This window comes from Ictidomys tridecemlineatus, chromosome 4, assembly GCF_052094955.1.
Source record: "Ictidomys tridecemlineatus isolate mIctTri1 chromosome 4, mIctTri1.hap1, whole genome shotgun sequence".
Classification (NCBI taxonomy): domain Eukaryota; kingdom Metazoa; phylum Chordata; class Mammalia; order Rodentia; family Sciuridae; genus Ictidomys; species Ictidomys tridecemlineatus.
Window position 1 is genome coordinate 6,061,776 of NC_135480.1, and position 20,013 is coordinate 6,081,788.

The 20,013-nt window shown below is 45.7% G+C and overlaps 2 protein-coding genes across 7 annotated transcripts in view; both read left to right on the forward strand.

Annotated features, from left to right (window-relative positions):
• Pc (pyruvate carboxylase) overlaps positions 1-20,013 on the forward strand; it is a 114,749-nt gene that overhangs the window by 1,792 nt on the left and 92,944 nt on the right. Inside the window, exons 1-2 of one of the 6 annotated variants that reach the window (XM_078045529.1) lie at positions 18,705-18,721; positions 19,172-19,281. The exons of 2 other annotated variants lie outside the window; for them this stretch is intronic. The gene's annotated coding sequence lies outside the window, so the exon portion shown is untranslated. Of the gene's footprint in view, positions 1-1,922; positions 1,962-18,704; positions 18,722-19,171; positions 19,282-19,429; positions 19,587-20,013 lie in introns of those variants that run through there. 3 more of the 6 variants (XM_040284041.2, XM_005333362.5, XM_040284044.2) reach the window with 3 other exon arrangements.
• LOC101975245 (heat shock protein HSP 90-alpha) lies at positions 12,080-14,933 on the forward strand. The gene has a single exon (XM_005333364.5). The coding sequence runs from the start codon at positions 12,138-12,140 to the stop codon at positions 14,337-14,339; it is 2,202 nt and encodes a 733-aa protein (XP_005333421.2). The 5' UTR covers positions 12,080-12,137; the 3' UTR covers positions 14,340-14,933.

Here is a 20,013-nt window from a genome sequence, read left to right on the forward strand (position 1 = left end):
CAAGGTAGAAATCGGGGCACCTAGAAAGTAGTCATTAGGGACGGCTGCAATGACCAGCACCACGTGTGGAGACCAGTGAATCTGGCAGGGAGTCCCCTCTCTGGCCCTTTCCGGGTCCTCACCCGGGACTGTGTTTTTGTTGGAGGTGAGTGTGGACTTCTCTGGCTGCCTCCCAGTGGCAGTGTACTCTTTTTGGATGGGGCCCTGTTCTGCACGTCCCAGGCCTGCTCTGGGGCTAGTTCCTCCTCCAGAGGTGTCCTTTGAGAAGGGGGGCATTTTGCCTGCTCCCTTGCTGAAACCACCTCTGGGCCTGACTGAGTGGATTCTCTCACTTAGCTGCCTTCTGGTATTTGCTGTGGACGTTTTGCCAGAGAACGAGGGCTTGATAGTAAAAGATGGAAAATAACCAAAGGAACAAGCCCTTTCCTCTTACTTACTGGATGAGGAGCTTGCCTCATCTTGGCGGTCAGGACTAACCAACATGATCCTTCTGTTGGGCTTTTTCATCCATTGACCCCATTGGTAACCCCTTCTGCCTTGGCGCCACCATCAGACTATTCATTGACCCTCCAAACTCACTTCCTAGTGTCCCTCTTCTTGTTCCCAGTGACTTGATTTTCTTCAGGGCCTTTTACTCTTCAGTACTCAGGGCTTTCCTATATTAAGCTGGCCAGATCTGTTCAGCTGGATGTGGATTCTCTCTTTTAATAACAAATCATTATTTGTAACGATAAGTAATTATTTGCTATCATTTGTTATTAATAATAGAGCCAAACTGTACGTGCTCTCACTATGTAGTGACAGGGGCCTTACTAAGCCCCACGTATAGAGAGGTTAACTGTCTTGTTCGAAGTCTCATGGCTGGGAAATGGCCTGGCTGGAGTTGACCCTGGACTCGGAGACCTTCCTTGGGGACCTGAGTCTTCTGCTTTTGCCTTCTAAAGTTAGCCCCTAATAATGTGCATTTGGGCACTTTTTGGCAGAGCTGGTATCTTCTGGCATAATTCCTTGTGAATGCATGCACTCCATAAATATTTTATTGAATTGAATGCCCCAAACATTAAATTTCAGCTTTGACATAATCTACCAAGGCAGCTGGTTTTCTATGAACATATTCGATTTCTTGCTGGTGTGTGTCTCCAATTTGCTATTTATTGACCAGTGGCTTGAGCTGTCTGATGGATGTGGCCTTTGGAAAATAAGCATTCTGTAAGCTCCAGAAAGTGGCTATGCACTACCTCTGGGCTCCCACGGCGTGAATGCAGGTTGTACTCTTCTTATGCAGGGCAGGGAGGGGCCTCTGCAGGAAAGGCTCTGAGGGAACAGTCTGGAAATAGGAGACACATCTCAGATCACGTAAGACAGTTCTTCATTAGTGTCATGCATCGTGAGATAGGAACCAGAGCCCAAGAGTCAGGAGACAGGTAGCTCCTGAGGTTAGAGGCAGTGGCACAGAGAATGTGGTTGGGGGACTGAGCGGAGGTGGGTGGGAAGAGGAAGCCCTTCAGATGAAACAATAACAGTTTCTGGAACTTCTTATTCTTGTGTAGTGGGGACCACATAAAGGTTTTTCTTAAATCCTGCTAGTGGTCCAGCCAGCGTCCCAGCGTGGTGGCCATCACGTGTGTTACCGCATTGGGTACTCCTATGAGCCTGTGAGGTAGGTATTGTTATTGTCCCTATTTTACAGAGGAGGAATCAGGCTGCAGAGTCACAGGAGTGGGTGGCAAGAAGCAAAGGGTAGGGACAGCTGGTCAATACCTGGTGTGCCCTCAGCCCTGTGCTGCTCTGGTGGCACCCATGGAGCCCCCAAGAGGAAGCAAGCTAGCAGATCTTCTCTCGGTTCTGAATCGCTGTGTCCTGGCCACTCCTAGGTTCTCCCAGGCGTGCCTGGAGAAGTGACAATAATACTTTTTCTTTAGATAGTGCCTGCCTCCTCGAGGGCTGACGGAACGCTGAGGGTAAGTCCTGTGCCTGAACCCAGGCCTGTGGGACGTGGCGGTGACTTCATTGGGAGCAGCTGGAGATGAGTCTTGTCATGTCACGTCTCAAGCTCATGCAAGAAAAAAGACCACACTTTGATTTTTGAAAATCTCTATTTAAGCTTGGTCTTTCTGGGTTTCGTTGGTTTTCATAGGAAAGTGACATCTGTTTCCCTGCTGGCCCCAGTTGGCAGCTGGCCAGCCACAGCAGGAGGCCCCGTTGCTGGAAGGGTGTGGTTTGGGAAGCTGGCAGGGGAGGATGATGAGGCGCCTGATGACCCACAGGAAGCATCCCCAGGCAGGGCTGCCTCCGTTCTTCAGGGGTCACAGAGGGAGGGCAGCTGGGCACGGAGGGGCTCTGAGGAGCATGCAGCTGGGGCACGAGAGGTGGCTCTGCCAGCTAGTTATAAAGATACTTGACACGTGTTCCCAGCCTCTGCCAACAACAGTGGCAAGGAGATGAAGTTGGACTTGTCCCTCTACCTAGTGCCAAGGCAGCACTGCCCTCCGTCACCTGCCCTTTTAGGGTTTCCCCTAATACTGATTTCCCTCTGATTGCAGGTGGCTGGGAGATCCAGTTGCATGTCCTCAGCCTAAATGCTAAGGCTGCCTGGCAGGGCTCCACTGAAACTCAGACCTGTCTCCTGCTGGTCTGCAACAACAGTCCAGCTGGGCAGCCTGCCGGGCATTCTCCCTATGATCAGGACACTATGGTCAGGCAGCCTTCCCTTCCTCCCAAGGCAGGCTAGCTGCTCTTCCTGTGTTACAGCTAGGTGTCCTGGGGACTCTGTGGCTCTTCTTCCCCTGAGCTCATGCTCAGTGTGGAGTGGGGATTCCTTTGCACAGGAACTTGTCTTGGTTTCCACGCTTTGTATTTTAGGGATTTTTCTCTGGGGGCCCTTCATGACCTAGGAGTCTGTCTCCTTTGAGATTTTCCACCGTCCTCTTGCCCTAGGCTTTGGGCTCGCACCAGCTGTTTTCCTCCCCACAATTGAGTTTGCTTAGAAGGTTGATGGAGAAAAGGCTGATGGGAATGCGATGGAAACCCTCCACCGGGTACCCACCACCTGTTCTCTCTGCTTGCTCTGTCCACTCGTTCTCAGTTAGTAGAGTTGGGTGTCATCTCCCTTGCTTGCATCCTGCAAGGAGAGGTGGGGGTGCCAAGTGAAGTACCTCTAAACCACCTGTCTTAAGGAGCTTAAGAAACTGAAGCCCAGAGAAGGCTAATGAGCAGAATCCAAGATGCTAACACTGTTGTTTTTAAGATTGTCATTTTTTATTGATGTTTCTTTCAAATCCATCAGTTGGACGGGAAAATTAGTCACCAAAAAGGGCCTTCTTCTCCCAGGTCATCTGATTTGTCAAAGCTCTTTGGGTTCATCAGTCCCCCAGGCCCAGCTGATTCCCTGGAGCTTTTCTTAGTTACTGTAACCAAGGCTCTGTCATCTCAGCTGGGGCCTCCCCCTGGCAGCTTTCTCCCTGGTGATCCTGGGGGGAGGTGGTTGCCTGCTGTTGCTGCTGCTGCTGCTGTTGAATACCATGTTGGGAGACCTCCCCAGGTCCTCCCAGGACCACCGCAGCCTGCAGTACTTCTCTTACTTGCTTGTCCTGATTCTCTGCTGGCCAAGGAGGGGCGGGCCTGGGGCATCACTAGCAGGCGGCTCCTTCTGGGGCAGCTTCTCTCTTGACCAACTTGAGACGACGTGACATCCACACCGGCTGAGGCTGCGGAAAATTCTGTGACCTGGCTGTGCTGAGTCATGCTCAGTCTCTGAGGATGTGTGTGTCAGCTTTCTCCCGTCTGCCATTGGTCAGCCCAGGATCTGGCCGGGCTGCAGTTACCAGCATGGTATTGTGCTGCTCATTTCTTTATGCCAGTGTGTTGGCCAGTGTGCTATTTATCAGTATGAAATTTATTAATAAATCATTAATAGCAAATATATTTATTCCGGGAAACATTTCTCTCTTACAGTTGAGAAAACTGAGATTCAGAGACTAAGTGACTGGGTGAGGTTTTTATATTTTATTTAAAAAAATTTTTTTTTAAAGAGAGAGAGAGAGGGGGGGGAGGGAGAGGGAGAGAGGGAGAGAGAGAATTTTTAATATTTATTTTTTAGTTCTCGGCGGACACAACATCTTTGTTGGTATGTGGTGCTGAGGATGGAACCTGGGCCGCACGCATGCCAGGCGAGAGCACCACCGCTCGAGCCACATCCCCAGCCCTTAAACAATTTTTTAGTTTTAGGTGGACACAATATCTTTATTTTATTTTTATGAGGTCTGAGAATCGAACCCAGTGCCTCAAGCATGCTAGGCAGGCTCGCTACCACTTGAGCCACATCCCCAGCCCCGACTGGGTGAGTTTTGGGTGACTGTGAGTGGCATTTTTGGGTGAGATTCTGGATGCCATACCTCATCTCTACCCCTAGATGTTTGAATACTGTAAAGTTTTTTTTTTTTTTTGAAGTTACTCAGATAGAAAAAAATATGTATTTTCAATTTGTTAAAGTTACAATTCAGAAATCTATCCAGCTCAGTGGTGGAGCACATGCTGGGGGCCTGGGTTCCATCCCCAGCAAGGCAAAGAAATAAAACCTCAAAATTGAATTCATTCTTTTAAGGTTTACACTTTTTAAAGTTTAGCTCTTAAATACAACAAAGTACAAATCTTTCTATTCTGTTTACAATTCTACAAAGTTTTAACAATCACTCTAAAAGTGATTGATTAATGCTGGTCCCATTTGAAGACTTAATTACATTCATTTGAAAATTTTAAATTGAATTTATAAATTATTCATCTTATTTTAATTATTTTAATACTTCTTCCAATTTTAGTTATAAATTAAAGCTGGCCATGAGGGATGCATGATTAAAAAATTCCCCAATATTTAAATAACACTTGTAAATCTAATACATTAAGCTGATTCTTAAAGTTTTCATAAACGTTCCTATTCCATTTAAAAAAAATTTTTTTTTAGTTATAGATGGACACAACATATTTATTTTGTTTACTTATTTTTATATGGTGCTGAGGATTGAACCAAGTGTCTCACATGTGCGAGGCAAGTGCTCACCCACTGAGTACAACCTCAGCCCCCATTTTATATTTTATTTTAAAAATAGCTTTACTGAGGTTTTATTGACATATAACTAGTAGCTCATATTTAAATCTTATGATTTCACAAGTTTTGACAAATTGTCCCTGTGAAACCATCAATACAGTCCAGACAAGCTGACACACCTGTTGTCTTTGGAATCTACCCCCCACCTTTGCCTCCACCTCCCTCAGGTAACCACTAGTTACTTTCTGTTACTAGAGATGAGTTTGCATTTTCTGAGATTTTCCATAAAACCACTCCTACAGTTTGTGTTCTATTTTGTCTGCCTTCTTTCACTCCACATAATTATTTAAATTATGTCTAGTTGTTGCACGTATCAACAGTTCATTCTTTTTGTATATTGCTGAGTAATTATTCTATGACATGGATATTATATAGTTTATCCATTCACTTGTCATTGGTCATCTCACTGGCTTCCAGTTTTTGACAATTGCAAATAAAACTGTTGTGAAGGTTTTTGCATTTCCTTTTGTCTTGGGCAAATGCCTAGGAGGCGTGGTTGGACACACAGTAGTTGCTTGTGTAACTTTCCATGTTGAACCCTTCCTAGGTGATTGTACTATTTAATATTCCCACCATCAGTGAATGAGAATTCTAATCCCTCCCATCCTCCCCAGCACTGGGGATAGTCAGACTTTATAATTTTAGCCATTTAAAAAGGCATAGATCTGGGCATGGTGGCACACGCCTGTAATCCCAGTGAATTGAGAGGCTAAAGCAAAAGGATCACGAGTTGAAAGTCAGCTTCTGTACCTTAGCGAGTTAAGGTTGCCTTGAGCAATCTGGTGAGATCCTGTCTCAAAAAAAAAAAATTAAAAAAGGCTGGGAATGTTGTTCAGTTGGTTAGATGCCCCTGAGTTCAGTCCCTGGTACCAAAAATAAAAAATAAAAAGGCCTATAGTGGTCTCATTGTGGTTTGAATTCCCCTAATGACGCTGAGCATCTTTTCATGTGCTTGTCCTCTGCCAATACTGATTTTAAACCTAGTAAATTCCTACCTAAAATCATAAGTCTAAACAAATTACTCCATTTATTTTAATTGGAGCCTTGAGACTGACTTATTACTTGAAACAGACCAAATTAAATGTTAACGTACATAAAGTAATGGATAGCACAGATTCTCTCTTTCCAGTACTTGGGATTGAACTCAGGGCCTCAGGCTGAGCACGTGCCTTGTCATTGAGCTGCACCCCTAGCCTAACTCCCAGATTTCTTAACACAAAATTTATAAATAATTATAAATACATGTTTTTTTTTTAATTTTGTTTAACATATCTACAGTTAATCTTACATCTTCCTGGAATTAAAGAAGCTTACTTAATAAGGAAATTATTGCATGATTTCGAACTGTAGTACACTACTTTCTTAAGCAATTTTTGGGATTTCTTTCTCAACTGGATGACATTTGCATTATAATCCAAGAGAACCATTGGCCTTGGAATCTGCCTGCCAGGCAGAGCCCTGATTCATTGCCATTTAACCTCTAAATGGGCTTGGCCTGGCAGCACAGGAGCCCTACGTAGAGGAGTCCACGTTGCCCAATCTCTTCTCATGTAGCTGCAGTTCTCTGCCTGGGGAGCTACGCCAGGACTGGATTCAGATAAACTGTTTAAGGCTTCATTTCTTATGCACTATGATCACAAAATAGGTAGAGTTTGAATACATTATAAGAAGAACTTGGATTCTGAACATTGTGATTGGTCTGACCAGGGACTCGTCGTAAAACCATACCTGTGACCCTGCAGTGCTAGAATTCGAGTTTCAGTTTTCAGGGTTAGGCCTGGCATTTCCCCCTGTTCAAGTCAAGAGAAAGGGAGTCTGGAAATGAAGATTTCTTGTTTTCTGGTTGGGCTTGGTTACCAGGAAATCCTGGCAGCTGGACCTAGTGCCTTCTTTTTCCTGTTCTCCCTGTCATCCTTCTGCAAATGGTGAGGCCTCTGGCCTGTCCCGGACTTCCCTGTGGAGAGCCACCAGTCTCTCGCAGAGGCTAGTGCCACTAAGTTGTTTTTGGAGATTGGGTCTGGATGATAAAGAGATGTGGAATTGCATTCCTGTCCTGGCCACTGGCTTGGCCCCAGGAAGCGGTGGGTGATGAGTGCATCATGACATCTCATCTCTCCTTTGATGTCTGATGCCTACGTGGCCCCATGTGAGTGGGAGAGGAGGCCTGTGCAGCTTCAGGAGAAGGACATTGGAGTGGAGGAGGCATTGAAAGGATGCTGTGTGAAATTCTTACTCTGCAGGAGTCTCCCCCTTCAGATTTTTAAAAAATTGTGATCATATACACTGTCCATTTTGGTGGTATAAGAAAAATTCTTAGGCTAGGGAATTTATAGACAGAAATTTATTTCTCACGTTTCTAGAGGCCAGGAAGTCCAAGGCATCACTAGACTGGGTGTCCTGTGAGGACCATTCTTCCTAGATGGTGACTTCTTGCAGCTCTTCACCTGGTGGAAGGGACAAGGCAGATCCCTTCAACCTTCTTTTGTTATCCCATTCTCTATGGGTGGGCCCCGTGACTTAATCTCCTCCTCAGGACTTGGCCTCTTAATGCTGCTGCACTGGGATTAGGTTTCAGTGGGAATTTTGGGAGGACGCCAGTATTCAGACATACCGTACCCACAGCATAAAGTTTACTGTCTCATCCATTTTAAGGGCGGTTTTCTGTGGTACTAAACACATTCTTCTGTACAACCGTCTCCACCCTTCCTCTCTCCAGAACTCTCTTGGTCTTGCAAAACTGAAACTCTCCAGCCACTAACAAGCAAGTCCCCCTTCCCCACCCACCTTATCTGCAGGCAACCCTGGTTCTGCCTCTAGATTTTAACCCCTCTAGGTACCACCTCATATAAGTCAGACCATACACTGTTGTTTCAGTTAGCTTTTTTGCTAGTGTAACCAAATCACCTGATGAGAACCACTCAAAAGGGGGAAAAGCTCATTTGGGGCTCAGGGTTTCAGAAGTCTCTGTTCGTCCCTAGATGACTGACTCCATCGCTCTGGGCCAAGGTGAGGCAGCACCTCATGGGGGAAGGGCATGGCAGAGGGAAGCTGCTCCCCTCCTGGCAGCCAAGAAGCAGAGAGTGGGGGTGTGCAGGGAAGATGCACCCTTCCAGGGCACGCCCTCAGTGACTTACCTCCTCCAGCCCACAGTGACCACCCAGTCAATCCCTTCAAACTAGGGTGGATGGGTTAGGTTATCGCCCTCATGATCATTTCACCTGTGAGTTCCTGAATTAACAGGAGCTTTGGGGAAATACCTCATATCTAAACTGTAAAAAGTATTTCTCTTTTTGTGATTGGCTTATTTCACTTAGAATAATGTGCTCAGAGTCCATTCATGTTGAAGCCTATATCAGCCTCTCCTTCCTTTTAAAGACTGAGTAATATTCCAATTGTATGAATTGGACATGTCTGCTCATCTATTGATGGACACTTGGGGGTCCTTCCACATTTAGTGATTACAAATAATGCCACTATGAACATGATTGCTCAAATATCTCTTTGAATCCTGTTTTCCTTTCCTTTGGGTCTAGACACCCAGAGGTGGAATTGCTGTCATGTGACAATTTTATTTTTAATATTTTTGAGGAACCCCCATGCTGTTTTCCATAGTAGCTTTATCATGGCATTCCCACCAGCGGTGCACAAGGGCCCGTTTCTCATGCTCACCGACATTGGTTATTGTCTGCTTTTTTTTTTTTTTGACAGCAGCCATCCCCATGGGAGTGAGGTGTTGTCAGTATACTTTTGATTAGCTTTTCCTTAATGATCAGTGATTGGGAGAATGGCAATTCCGGTGGTCCAGTTTCAGAATACCGCATTTAGCCTTAAATGTAAAATTACTGGGGATGAAAGCATAGCATCTAGAGGGGAAATAGAGCAGAGTAGAAAGTTACAAGCAGTTAACTCACAATAGTACTACAGCCTGTGGATGTGGCAGATCCGTCTGTGCACCTGAGCTGCCCTTGACACACAGGAAGTGGGGGAGGGGCCTCCTGACCCACAGGTAAACTGCGAATATGCCAAGATGCTCTCACTCCAAGAAGGCCTTCTGCCACAAGAGAACAAAGGGAGTGAGGACAACTGAAGGTGCTTTTCTTCAAATTCCCAACAGGAGACAGCAAAGCTCCCGTAGTACTCATCCAGTAGAAACCAGGGGGTTACCTTGCACACCAGGGACAGGATGCTGCTTGCTCCCTCAGGCACCAGATTTTTGCAAGACCATCATTAAAATCCTCATTTTCTATGTACCTGGTCTTTGTCTCTCATGTCCATTCTTTGAGTTTGGGCAGGTGAGCATGTTTCTCAGTGATTTTAAGCATCTTTTAATGTGTTTATTGGCTATTTATATGGAAAAATATTCATTCAGATCTTTTGCCCATTTGGAATCGGGTATTGTGTTGTCTGAGTCTTAGCAGTCATCCATATATTCTGCATGGTGGTCTCTCGTCCGATGGATGATTTGTGAAGTTTTTTCCTATTCTGTGGATTGCCTTTTTACCCACTTAATGGAGCTGCCCGCCCGCTGGTCTTCAATGCTGGGGTGGAATCTGATTTGTCTGTCTTTGCTCTGGTTGCCTCTTTGCCTTTGGTGTCGTGTCTGTGAAATCATTATCAAATCCAATGTCATATAGCTTTTCACCTGTACAGTCGTTCCCCTTATCCAAGGTTTTGCTGCTCCTTCATAATAATGGGAAAACTGGCAACATCATCAAAACCAGATTTTTCAGAGCTCTGGAAATTAACCAAAGACTGACAACAATCCAAGACACATTTCACAGGAAAAGTGGCTGAAAAAATTACTCATGTTTTAAGCCAAAAATTATGAAGCACACAAAGAAATAAGAAACAAGAAAAGTATGATTCATATGTAGGAAAAGAAGTAAGCCATAAAACTGTCCCTGAGGAAGCCCAGATGTTGGACTTTATAGGCAGAGACTTACATCATCTATTTCAGATATTTCTACAGAACTAAAAGAAAATGTGACCACAAAGCCTGACCAAATAGTGATTATCAATAAGTAATAGATGTGGCAAAGGATGAAGCAGATATCCTGGAGCTGAAAAGTGTAATAACTAAAGTGAAAAATTCAATAGAGGTGCTAAGTAGCAGAAAAATGAATCAACAAAGTCGAGGATAGGCAAATTGAGATGATTCAATCAGAGGATCAGAAAGAAAAAAGAATGAAGGAAAATGAACAGAGTCTCAGAGACCTGTGGAGTACCATCAAGTGAATCAGCACCTGCATGATGGGAGTTCTAGAAGGAGATGAAAGGGCTAGAAAGAATACTTGAAGAAATAATAGCCAGAAACTTCTCAAACCTGATGCAAAACAAGAATTGGTACATCCAAGAAGCTCAATGAACTCCATCTGGGATAAATTCAAAGAGATCCATAGTTAGATCCATCACTGTTAGACTGGAAAGACAGAGAACCTTGAAACATTAAGAGATAAGCAACTCATTGTGTACAAGGATCTTTAATAAATTTAATAGCTCATTTCTTCTCAAAGCATGGGGGCCTGAGGGCAGGGGAGGAGCGCAAATGCCAGGTGAGGCAAACCTTTAACTGTAGTTATTTAACCTTGAGTCTTGGATAAACCTGATCTCTTCCATCTTCAGAGATAATTTATCAGTTTTATCTCTCTCTCTCTCTCTCTCTCTCTTGTTTGTTTTGTTTTGCAATACTAGGGATTGAACTCAGGGCACATTACTGCTGAGCTACATCTGAAGTTCTTTTTTTATTTTTATTTTGAGACAGGATCTGGCTAAGTTGCTGAGGGTCTCACTAAGTTGCAGAGGCTGGTCTTAGACTTGCGATCCTCTTGTCTCAGCCTCTTGCCTCCTGAATTGCTAGGATTATTATAGGAATGAGCCAACTGTGCCCAGCAGTTTAATCTCTAAAAAACAATTAGTCAAATTCCTTTTATTCTTGACCTGTAGAAAGTCTGCCTTTTACCAAGTTCCCCTCCAGGTATCTCAGAAATACCTAATGGATGTTTATGTGTTCCACCAAACATGGAACACAGTAAGAAGGCTGTCTCTCTATATTTGTGTGTATAGGCATCTATACATACACATAAATTGAACCCAGGGCCTCACACATGTTGGGCAAGCACTCTACCATTAAGTGCTGTTATCCTGCCCTCATATCCCAAAATCTTTGTTAAGTGAATGAAATCTATCTGTGGCTTGTTTCCTTAGCCACGTGTCTAATCTCTGTGACAGACCTGAGATTCAGAGAGATCAGTAACTCACTCTGCTTCACTAGGAAGAGACTCTCAAAACATAAAATTACAACATTTTGTTTTGTATGTGGTGCTGAGGATCGAACCCAGGCCACACACATGCCAGGTGAGCACGCTACCACTTGAGCCACATCCCCAGCCCCAGTTTAAAAATCTTAATTGGTTTTATTTTCGATTAATAAACTGGGCAACACTTTATTTAATAAACAGAATACGTGTTCCAGTGAGCAAGGCACAGGAGGTTGGTTTTATAGACAGAAAAGGGCTGAAGAAAATAGAATCAAACACCAAAAAGCAGCTTGTTCAGGGCTGGAGCAGCAGCTCAGAGTGCTTGCCTTGCACGTATGAGGCACTGGGTTTGATCCTTAGCACCGTATAAAAAAATAAAAGCATGATGTCCATCTACAACTATAAAATTTTTTTTCAAAAAGCAGTGTGGGGGCTGGCTGGGGTTGTGGCTCAGCAGTAGAGTGCTCGCCTAGCATGTGTGAGGCTCTGGGTTCCATCCTCAGCACCACATATAAATAAATAAATAAAATAAAGTTATATATATATATGTATAAAGAATGCAGCATTCATTAAAAAAAAAAGCAGCGTGGTAATTTCAGTTTCCCTTGTAAGGTGGGGACAGGAGACAGAACAATAGAAAACCTGGTTAACATCAGGTTACTAAAGATGAGGCAAAGGGAGCTTCGTTTTCATAGTTGTTGAAAGTGTCCTGTTTGGAGTTGCTTCAGCGTCCTGGTGCTGCTACGCCGCGGAGCCGGTGCGGTTGTCCAGCCAAGATGCCGGAGGAGACACAGACACAAGACCAGCCCATGGAGGAGGAGGAGGTGGAGACCTTCGCCTTCCAGGCGGAGATTGCCCAGTTGATGTCGCTGATCATCAACACTTTCTACTCGAACAAAGAGATCTTCCTGCGGGATCTGATTTCCAACTCGTCAGACGCCCTGGACAAAATCAGATACCAAAGCCTGACGGATCCCAGTAAGCTAGACTCTGGGAAGGAGCTGCATATTAACCTCATTCCAAACAAACAAGACCGAACCCTCACGATCGTGGATACTGGAATTGGAATGACCAAGGCTGACCTGATCAATAACCTTGGTATTATCGCCAAGTCTGGGACCAAAGCGTTCATGGAGGCTTTGCATGCTGGCGCAGACATTTCCATAATTGGCCAGTTCGGTGTCGGTTTTTATTCTGCGTATTTGGTTGCCGAGAAAGTGACTGTGATCACCAAGCACAACGATGATGAGCAGTATGCCTGGGAGTCCTCGGCAGGGGGCTCCTTCACCGTCAGGACTGATACAGGAGAACCAATGGGTCGTGGGACAAAGGTCATCCTGCATTTGAAAGAAGACCAAACTGAGTACTTGGAGGAAAGAAGAATAAAGCAGATTGTGAAGAAACATTCCCAATTTATTGGCTATCCCATTACTCTTTTTGTGGAGAAGGAACGTGATAAAGAAGTCAGTGATGATGAGGCTGAAGAAAAAGAAGATAAAGAGGAGGAAAAAGAAAAAGAAGAAAAAGAGCCTGACGACAAACCTGAAATTGAAGATGTTGGTTCTGATGAAGAGGAAGAAGAAAAGAAGGATGGTGACAAGAAGAAGAAGAAGAAAATTAAGGAGAAGTACATCGATCAAGAAGAACTCAACAAAACAAAGCCCATTTGGACCAGAAATCCTGATGATATCACTAACGAAGAGTACGGAGAGTTTTATAAGAGCTTGACCAATGATTGGGAAGACCACTTGGCAGTGAAGCATTTTTCAGTTGAAGGACAGTTGGAATTCAGAGCTCTTCTTTTTGTCCCAAGACGTGCTCCTTTTGACCTCTTTGAAAACAGAAAGAAAAAGAACAACATTAAGTTGTACGTACGCAGAGTTTTCATCATGGATAACTGTGAGGAGCTAATCCCTGAATATCTGAATTTCATTAGAGGAGTGGTGGATTCTGAGGATCTTCCTCTAAACATTTCCCGTGAAATGCTGCAACAGAGCAAAATTTTGAAAGTCATTAGAAAGAATTTGGTCAAAAAATGCTTAGAACTCTTCACTGAACTGGCAGAAGATAAAGAGAACTACAAAAAATTCTATGAGCAGTTCTCTAAAAATATAAAGCTTGGAATACACGAAGACTCTCAAAATCGAAAGAAGCTTTCAGAGCTGTTACGATACTACACCTCTGCTTCTGGGGATGAGATGGTTTCTCTCAAGGACTATTGCACCAGAATGAAGGAAAACCAGAAACACATCTACTACATCACAGGTGAGACCAAGGACCAGGTAGCTAACTCTGCCTTTGTGGAGCGTCTTCGGAGGCATGGTTTGGAAGTGATCTACATGATTGAGCCCATCGATGAGTACTGTGTCCAACAGCTGAAGGAATTTGAGGGGAAGACTTTAGTGTCTGTCACCAAAGAGGGCTTGGAGCTTCCAGAAGATGAAGAAGAGAAGAAGAAACAGGAAGAGAAAAAGACAAAGTTTGAAAACCTCTGTAAGATCATAAAGGACATCTTGGAGAAAAAGGTTGAAAAGGTGGTTGTGTCAAACCGATTGGTGACCTCTCCATGCTGTATCGTCACAAGCACATACGGCTGGACAGCAAACATGGAAAGAATCATGAAAGCTCAAGCTCTCAGAGATAACTCTACAATGGGCTACATGGCAGCAAAGAAACACCTGGAGATAAATCCTGACCACTCCATTATTGAGACCTTGAGGCAAAAGGCAGAGGCTGACAAGAATGATAAGTCTGTGAAAGATCTGGTCATCTTGCTGTACGAAACTGCTCTCCTGTCTTCTGGCTTCAGTTTGGAAGATCCCCAGACCCATGCTAACGGGATCTACAGGATGATCAAACTTGGTCTAGGTATTGATGAGGATGATCCCACTGCTGACGACACCAGTGCTGCTGTAACAGAAGAGATGCCACCCCTGGAAGGAGATGATGACACATCACGCATGGAAGAAGTAGACTAGTTTCTGAAGAACCACTCATATGTGTGTCCCCCACTTCACCTTCATTCCTGAAACCTTTTCAAGGATTTTTTTTGTTCTTTGTTTTTGTTAACATTTATTAAAATGTGTATGGCATGACAATATCTACTTAAAGGGGAGATAAGATTTCTTTGTACTTTTAAGTGATATACTGTGATACTTTAGGCACTAAAGCAGAGCTAGTAATGCTTTTTCTAGTTTCACATTGGCTTATTTTAACAGGTTGAGATGTTTGTTCTAAGACATGTAACCTAACTTTGTAGTCTAAAGTGTTCCACTACCAAGTTGTATCCCTTAGTAGACCAGACCAAATCTTTTGTCCCTGAAGTGTTCCAGGATAGACCTTGATGTTTAAAAGAAAGATATTTGTTGCTTGAGTTTCATCTCATTAGGATCCCCCTTAGTTACCCACTGTGCATGTACTAGTCCTCTAGAACCAAGTATGTGAAACAGACAACTGGCTGGGAGGAACTCTACAGGGCTTGTTTTCCAAAGAAAAGTATTTCAAGAAACAAAGCTTAAACCTCCCTTGGTGTGTTACAAAGCTGTTCAAAAAGTAGGGCTTGTGAATGGAAATATGTAGTGCCCAAGTCAACATTCTGCTTTAAACAGTAATAAATGCAGATGAGTTAAAAAAAAAAAAAAAAGAAAGTGTCCTGTTTGGAAATTTGGCTTTTGTGTCTCTAATTCTGATTTTTCAGTGGGTCAGATAAGCAGCTGAGTTTCAGGTTGGTGAAACTTCAATGTGATTGATTCCATTTTGATTTTAGTCTGGTCTGTTTGGGCCCAGTTCAGAAACTTAGTCCAGAACAATGTCCTGTAAGTTTTACTAACAAGTCAGAGCCAAGGTTGGAGAGAAGCAATCCTGATTTCTGTCCTGGGGTTCTTAGAATACGCTCCTGTTCCACAGGGTTTTAGACCGTGTCACAGAGTGTCCTGGTTCCCCGGGCTGCAAAGCCAACCTGAAATTCCTTTCCTTCTTGATTGACTGATGGGCCTCTTCTGGGAGCCTCCGCAGTCACCTGGGAGTCGCCTCCTCTCAGCCACGCAGCTCTCCCTGCTGTTACCCAGGCTGTTTCCTTGAAGACATGGTTTTCTTTGGCCTCCCTGGTTTCTCACTGCCCTGGTCAGCTGGTTGCACAATAGATATTTGTATTTCTGCTAACCTGAGCTGTCTTTCCATCTGTTCATTTGTGATCTTTTTCTTGTTTCTGCAGGACTGGGGAGGCACCAAGGGCCTTGCCCTATATCCCTATCCCTTTTGAAATTTAATTTGAGACAGGGCCTTGATAAATTGCTGAGGCTGGCCTCGAACTTGCCATCCTCCTGCCTTAGCCTACTGAATAGCTGGGATTATAGGATTGCACCACTGAGGCTGGCCCCATTCGAATATTCTCAAATGCCAATTACAATATCTGGCAGAATAAATTCCCCATGATCCAATCTGAGTCTTCTCACTGAGCTGAGTGGTTTTCAAGGAGGACAGCGGGCATTTCTGTCTAGTATCCAGGAAATTGTTCTTTCCTCAAGTATCTGCTGTGTCCTTGTGGTGAACCCAGCTCTCGACTGCATGCTGTAAGACCACTAGGACCTGGTACCAGCTTTTGCCCTTGGTCACTTTCCTGTGACTGGGGCAAAACACAAGCTTGTTCAAGTAGCGACTAGTTAATATGCGACAGTAGTCCTAACTGTCAGTTGAGTGCAGTGTCTGGGCAGGTGAGATGCTAAGTGCACAAACAGGGATCAGCAGGGAAGGGCATAGTGGTAGTTGAGGTCAGGGGCACTGGAGCCAGGTGGACAGGATGGAGTTCAGGTTTAGCCATTACCAGCCTGTCACCTCTGACAGGTTCCTTAGTCTCTTTGATCCTTGTTTTTTCTTTTCATCTTTGAAAGAGGGACAGTGAGATATTCTCTATGGGGCTGTTGGGGAGATCAAATGAGATAACTCACAGGAGTGGCAGAAGGTCATGCTGGCACCTCGTGGGCACATCCTGCTGGTGGTCTTGTTCACAACACTACTGGAGGACAGTCACAGAGGAACTCCTGTGAGAGTAAAATAGGAATCCAAAGACCTGTAGGATGAGGGGCTGTATCTTCGTCAGGATGATTCAGGAGAGACCTCTTGGAAGCACCTGCCCTTGAATGGTCTCCTCTGGGCCAGGGGGAGGAGGGGCAGATGCTTTGTACACTGGGCAGAGTCATGTGATGAGAAAAGCCAGGCATGGGAAGTGTGGTGCCCCAGCATTGCTGGCCTGGGAGGGTGTTGGAGCCCCCAGTGAGAGGCGATCTGCCCCTGCTTTGCCCGCTGATGCACACAGGGACTGGCCCTCTGGAGGCCCTGGTAGATGTGGATGCTGCTGGGGATCGGGTACCTGGTCAGAGCTGTGTAGGGACTACAGATGATAAGAAACCCCTGAAGGGCTGGATCTGGGGACCAGCCAGCAGCGAATGGGGTTTTGGAAACCTTCCGGCAGCAGCATGCAGGCTGACCAGGGGTGGGGGGAGTCAGGAGGTAGGGCGGGGACCAGCGCATTGTGGAGTAACCCCACTGGTGTGGAGTGGCAAGTGGTTGCAGCAGAAGGGAGAAGCAAAGACAAATGTCACAGAGGAAAGTTGTCCTGTGGGAGTGGAGGAGGAATTGAGAAGCTCTGTTTGATCGTCTTCATCTTGAAGTGCAGTGCTGGAAAAGGGACCCCTGTGAGGCTGAAGGAAGCTGACCCCAGGGCTGTGGTCTGGGGGAAGATGGAGGGGCAAGTAAAAAGAGGAAATGGGGACGGGTGGAAGATGGGCTACTGAGCACATTCCGTCAGAAAACCGAGTCAGCAATCAGCCCTGAGCACCGACTTGGGGAAAAGAAATATTACCCTGAGAGAGAGAGAGAGAGAGAGAGAGAGAGAGAGAGAGAGAACACCACCTGGAAGAATGCACAGGCTCTGGGGCTGAGTGCCTCCAGTTCTTGCCTTGTTTCTGGTGAGACAACGTGGTCAGTGTGAGCCTCCCGCTGCCCAGGGAGGCTGGGCTGGCAGGGCTAAGGCGCCTGGCAGGGCTGATCCTGGGGAAATGCCTTTCTTCTGGTTGCATGGAGCTCTCTGTGCGTGCCTTGGCAAATGGACTGAGCAAAAGAGCAAGCGTGTGGTGTGGACTTGAGAGGGGCAGGGGTCCCGTGCGGTTTTTCCATGTGTGGTGGGGGAGGCCGCCTCCTAGCATAAACTTGAACCCAACAACCCTCACTTCCATTTTTCTCCCAAATGCTTCTTAATTTTCATGGCTCCTGTGCTGGAACTTGAGAATGGGGTTTGAACACCACACCAGTGTGGTCACTTCAGCAGAAAAGACAGGTAGGGCATCTGCTGCCAAGGGAAGCACTTTGAGACCAAAGTCATAAGACAGGGATGGTATGCTTTGCCCTCCAGGAAAAGCTGTGTCAGCAGGGTGCAGTGGTGTGGATAATTCCAGTAACTGGGGAGACTGAGCAGGAGGATGGCAAGTTCGAAGCCAGCCTTAGCAACTTAGCTAGACCTTCTTTCAAAATTGGAAAAAAGAAAAAGTGGGGAGGGGGTGTAGGAGTGTAGCTCCGTGGTAAAGCCCCCTGGGTCTGATCCCCAGTAAGGGGCGTGTGTGCATGTGCGCGGGGTTGGTGGGCCTGTGTTCTGTATCCGCCTTTGTTCAGCTAGGAGCCACTTTTCCTTTCCTGTCTCCCTTCTCCAGCTTAAGGAGGCTTTGCCCCCTCCAGGGAACCAGACTAAGGGCATTTTTGGGGAAAGGGCAAATTAACCATTCCTAGCAGATTTATGGCCCTGAAGGACCATTTCAGCTGACTCCGATTTTTGTTCCAGATCAGCCAGCCCAGCAGAGCCCAAGTCCGGTCATTGTTGAAGTCCATCCTCAGGGCCTTCGAGGGACCCCGGGCTTGGGTGGGCTGGAGTGCTGCCTGCCAATGCTGAGGTGACAGCGTGCCTGGCACACTGAACACAGGCCTGGGGGGGCAAAGGGACCTCCGGGAGACCCAGGCCGCTGCCTCAGAGGTGCTACCTTTAAACCTAGGAGTCTGGTAGTGGGTTATTAAGTGGCAATCCAAAAGGTTAGTGTTTAACTTTCCTTTTTTTAAAAAAGTTACTTGTTTTGCCCAGTAACACTTGCTAGTGTCTGGTAGAGACATGGAAATGGATGAGGCACCTTTCCTCCCCTCACTGCAGGGGGCCAGCCCTTCCCCAGGTGCTGCCTCTGGTTAAATGAGCTTGAGCTTATTTATCCTTCTGGAGACAGTGGATCCTTTAAAACGAAATAGAGGGGTGTCCTCCTTCCTTCCTGCACCCTCTTTGTCTTCCTGTCCTCTCTGGCCTGCCCTTTGCACCTGGAACTTGGTGAGTTCAGTCCTGCTGCAGTTTTTAGCAGCTGTGTGGCATTCCACAGGTTTTTGAGTTTTTTCCTTTTTGCTATTTGTTTTTGCAAAATACATCTCACAGAAAACATTGAAAACATGAATACATTAGAACCATCTAACAAAGGGGAAATTTATGTTCCCCATGTCCCCTCCCCAGTAGAAGCTCACTCACTCCACAGCTATTCTGACTTGATTAATCGATTTCTCCTGATGTGCTTCATGGTTTTCCATCTATGACCCATCTCGAAATAATTTATTAGTTATTTTTGCTCTTTTTTTAATATTTATTTTTTAGTTTTTGGTGGACACAACATCTTTGTTTGTATGTGGTGCTGAGGATCGAACCCAGCGCCCCATGCGTGTCAGGCGAGCGCACTACCGCTTGAGCCACATCCCCAGCCCTTAATTTTGTTCTTTTTGGATTTCCTAGACATGGGACCACTCTGCTGACTTCTGTGACTTCCCATTCCAGTGGAGACTCGCCCTGGAGGGCACCGTAGCCCCGTTCATTTTCACTGCCGTGGAGCCCACCTGCGCCCGGTGTGTGTAGCCTTCCTCTTGCTGAGAAGCCTGTGGGCTTTCACCTTGACTCTTGGGAAGGAATGACTGGGAACATTCTTGTCCATGGCTCCTGGCGCACGTGAGCAAGCGTTTCTCCAAGGTGTAAGCGAGTGTGGAATCGCTGGCACTTCTGGCTCCTCCAGGTTCTGCCAGACTCTCTCCCCGCGTGGCCGGACTCTTCTTGCACTGGCAATACAAGCACTGAGTGTTTTCGGGTCACCCAGGGGTGGGAATTTGGACTGAAAGTCTGTAGTAGGGCAGTCTTGTGATCACGACTTCTTGGGGTGAGTTTTTTCTTTGTTTACCCATCTGCTCAGTGACAAAGATCAACTCAGTTTATTTTTCTTGCAGGCAGTTTTCTGGGATGGGAGGAGATAGATCAGGTTTCTTTCTGGTTCACTCTTACCAGAGGTCTCAGATTCCACTGGTGTAAGATCTCCTTAGATTTTTACCTTGGGCTCTGGGCTGGGGCCCTGTGCCCTTTAAAGCTTTGAAAGCTGATTCAGTCTTGCTTGGTTCTGTAAATTCCCTCAGAATAAAAAGTGCTTCCTTACCTCTCTGGGGGTGTTGGTTAGCTTTTCAACACTGATAAAATACCGGAGAAAAACAGAGGAGAGAGATTTCTTTTGTCTCACTGTTTCAGAGCTTCAGTCCATGCTGGGCTGGATCCCTGGCTTCTGGGCCTATGGTGGGGCCGCACATCATGGTGGA

Excerpts from the sequence above, each read along its gene's own strand:
- LOC101975245 (XM_005333364.5), top strand. The coding sequence starts at position 12,138 with ATGCCGGAGGAGACACAGACACAAGACCAGCCCATGGAGGAGGAGGAG.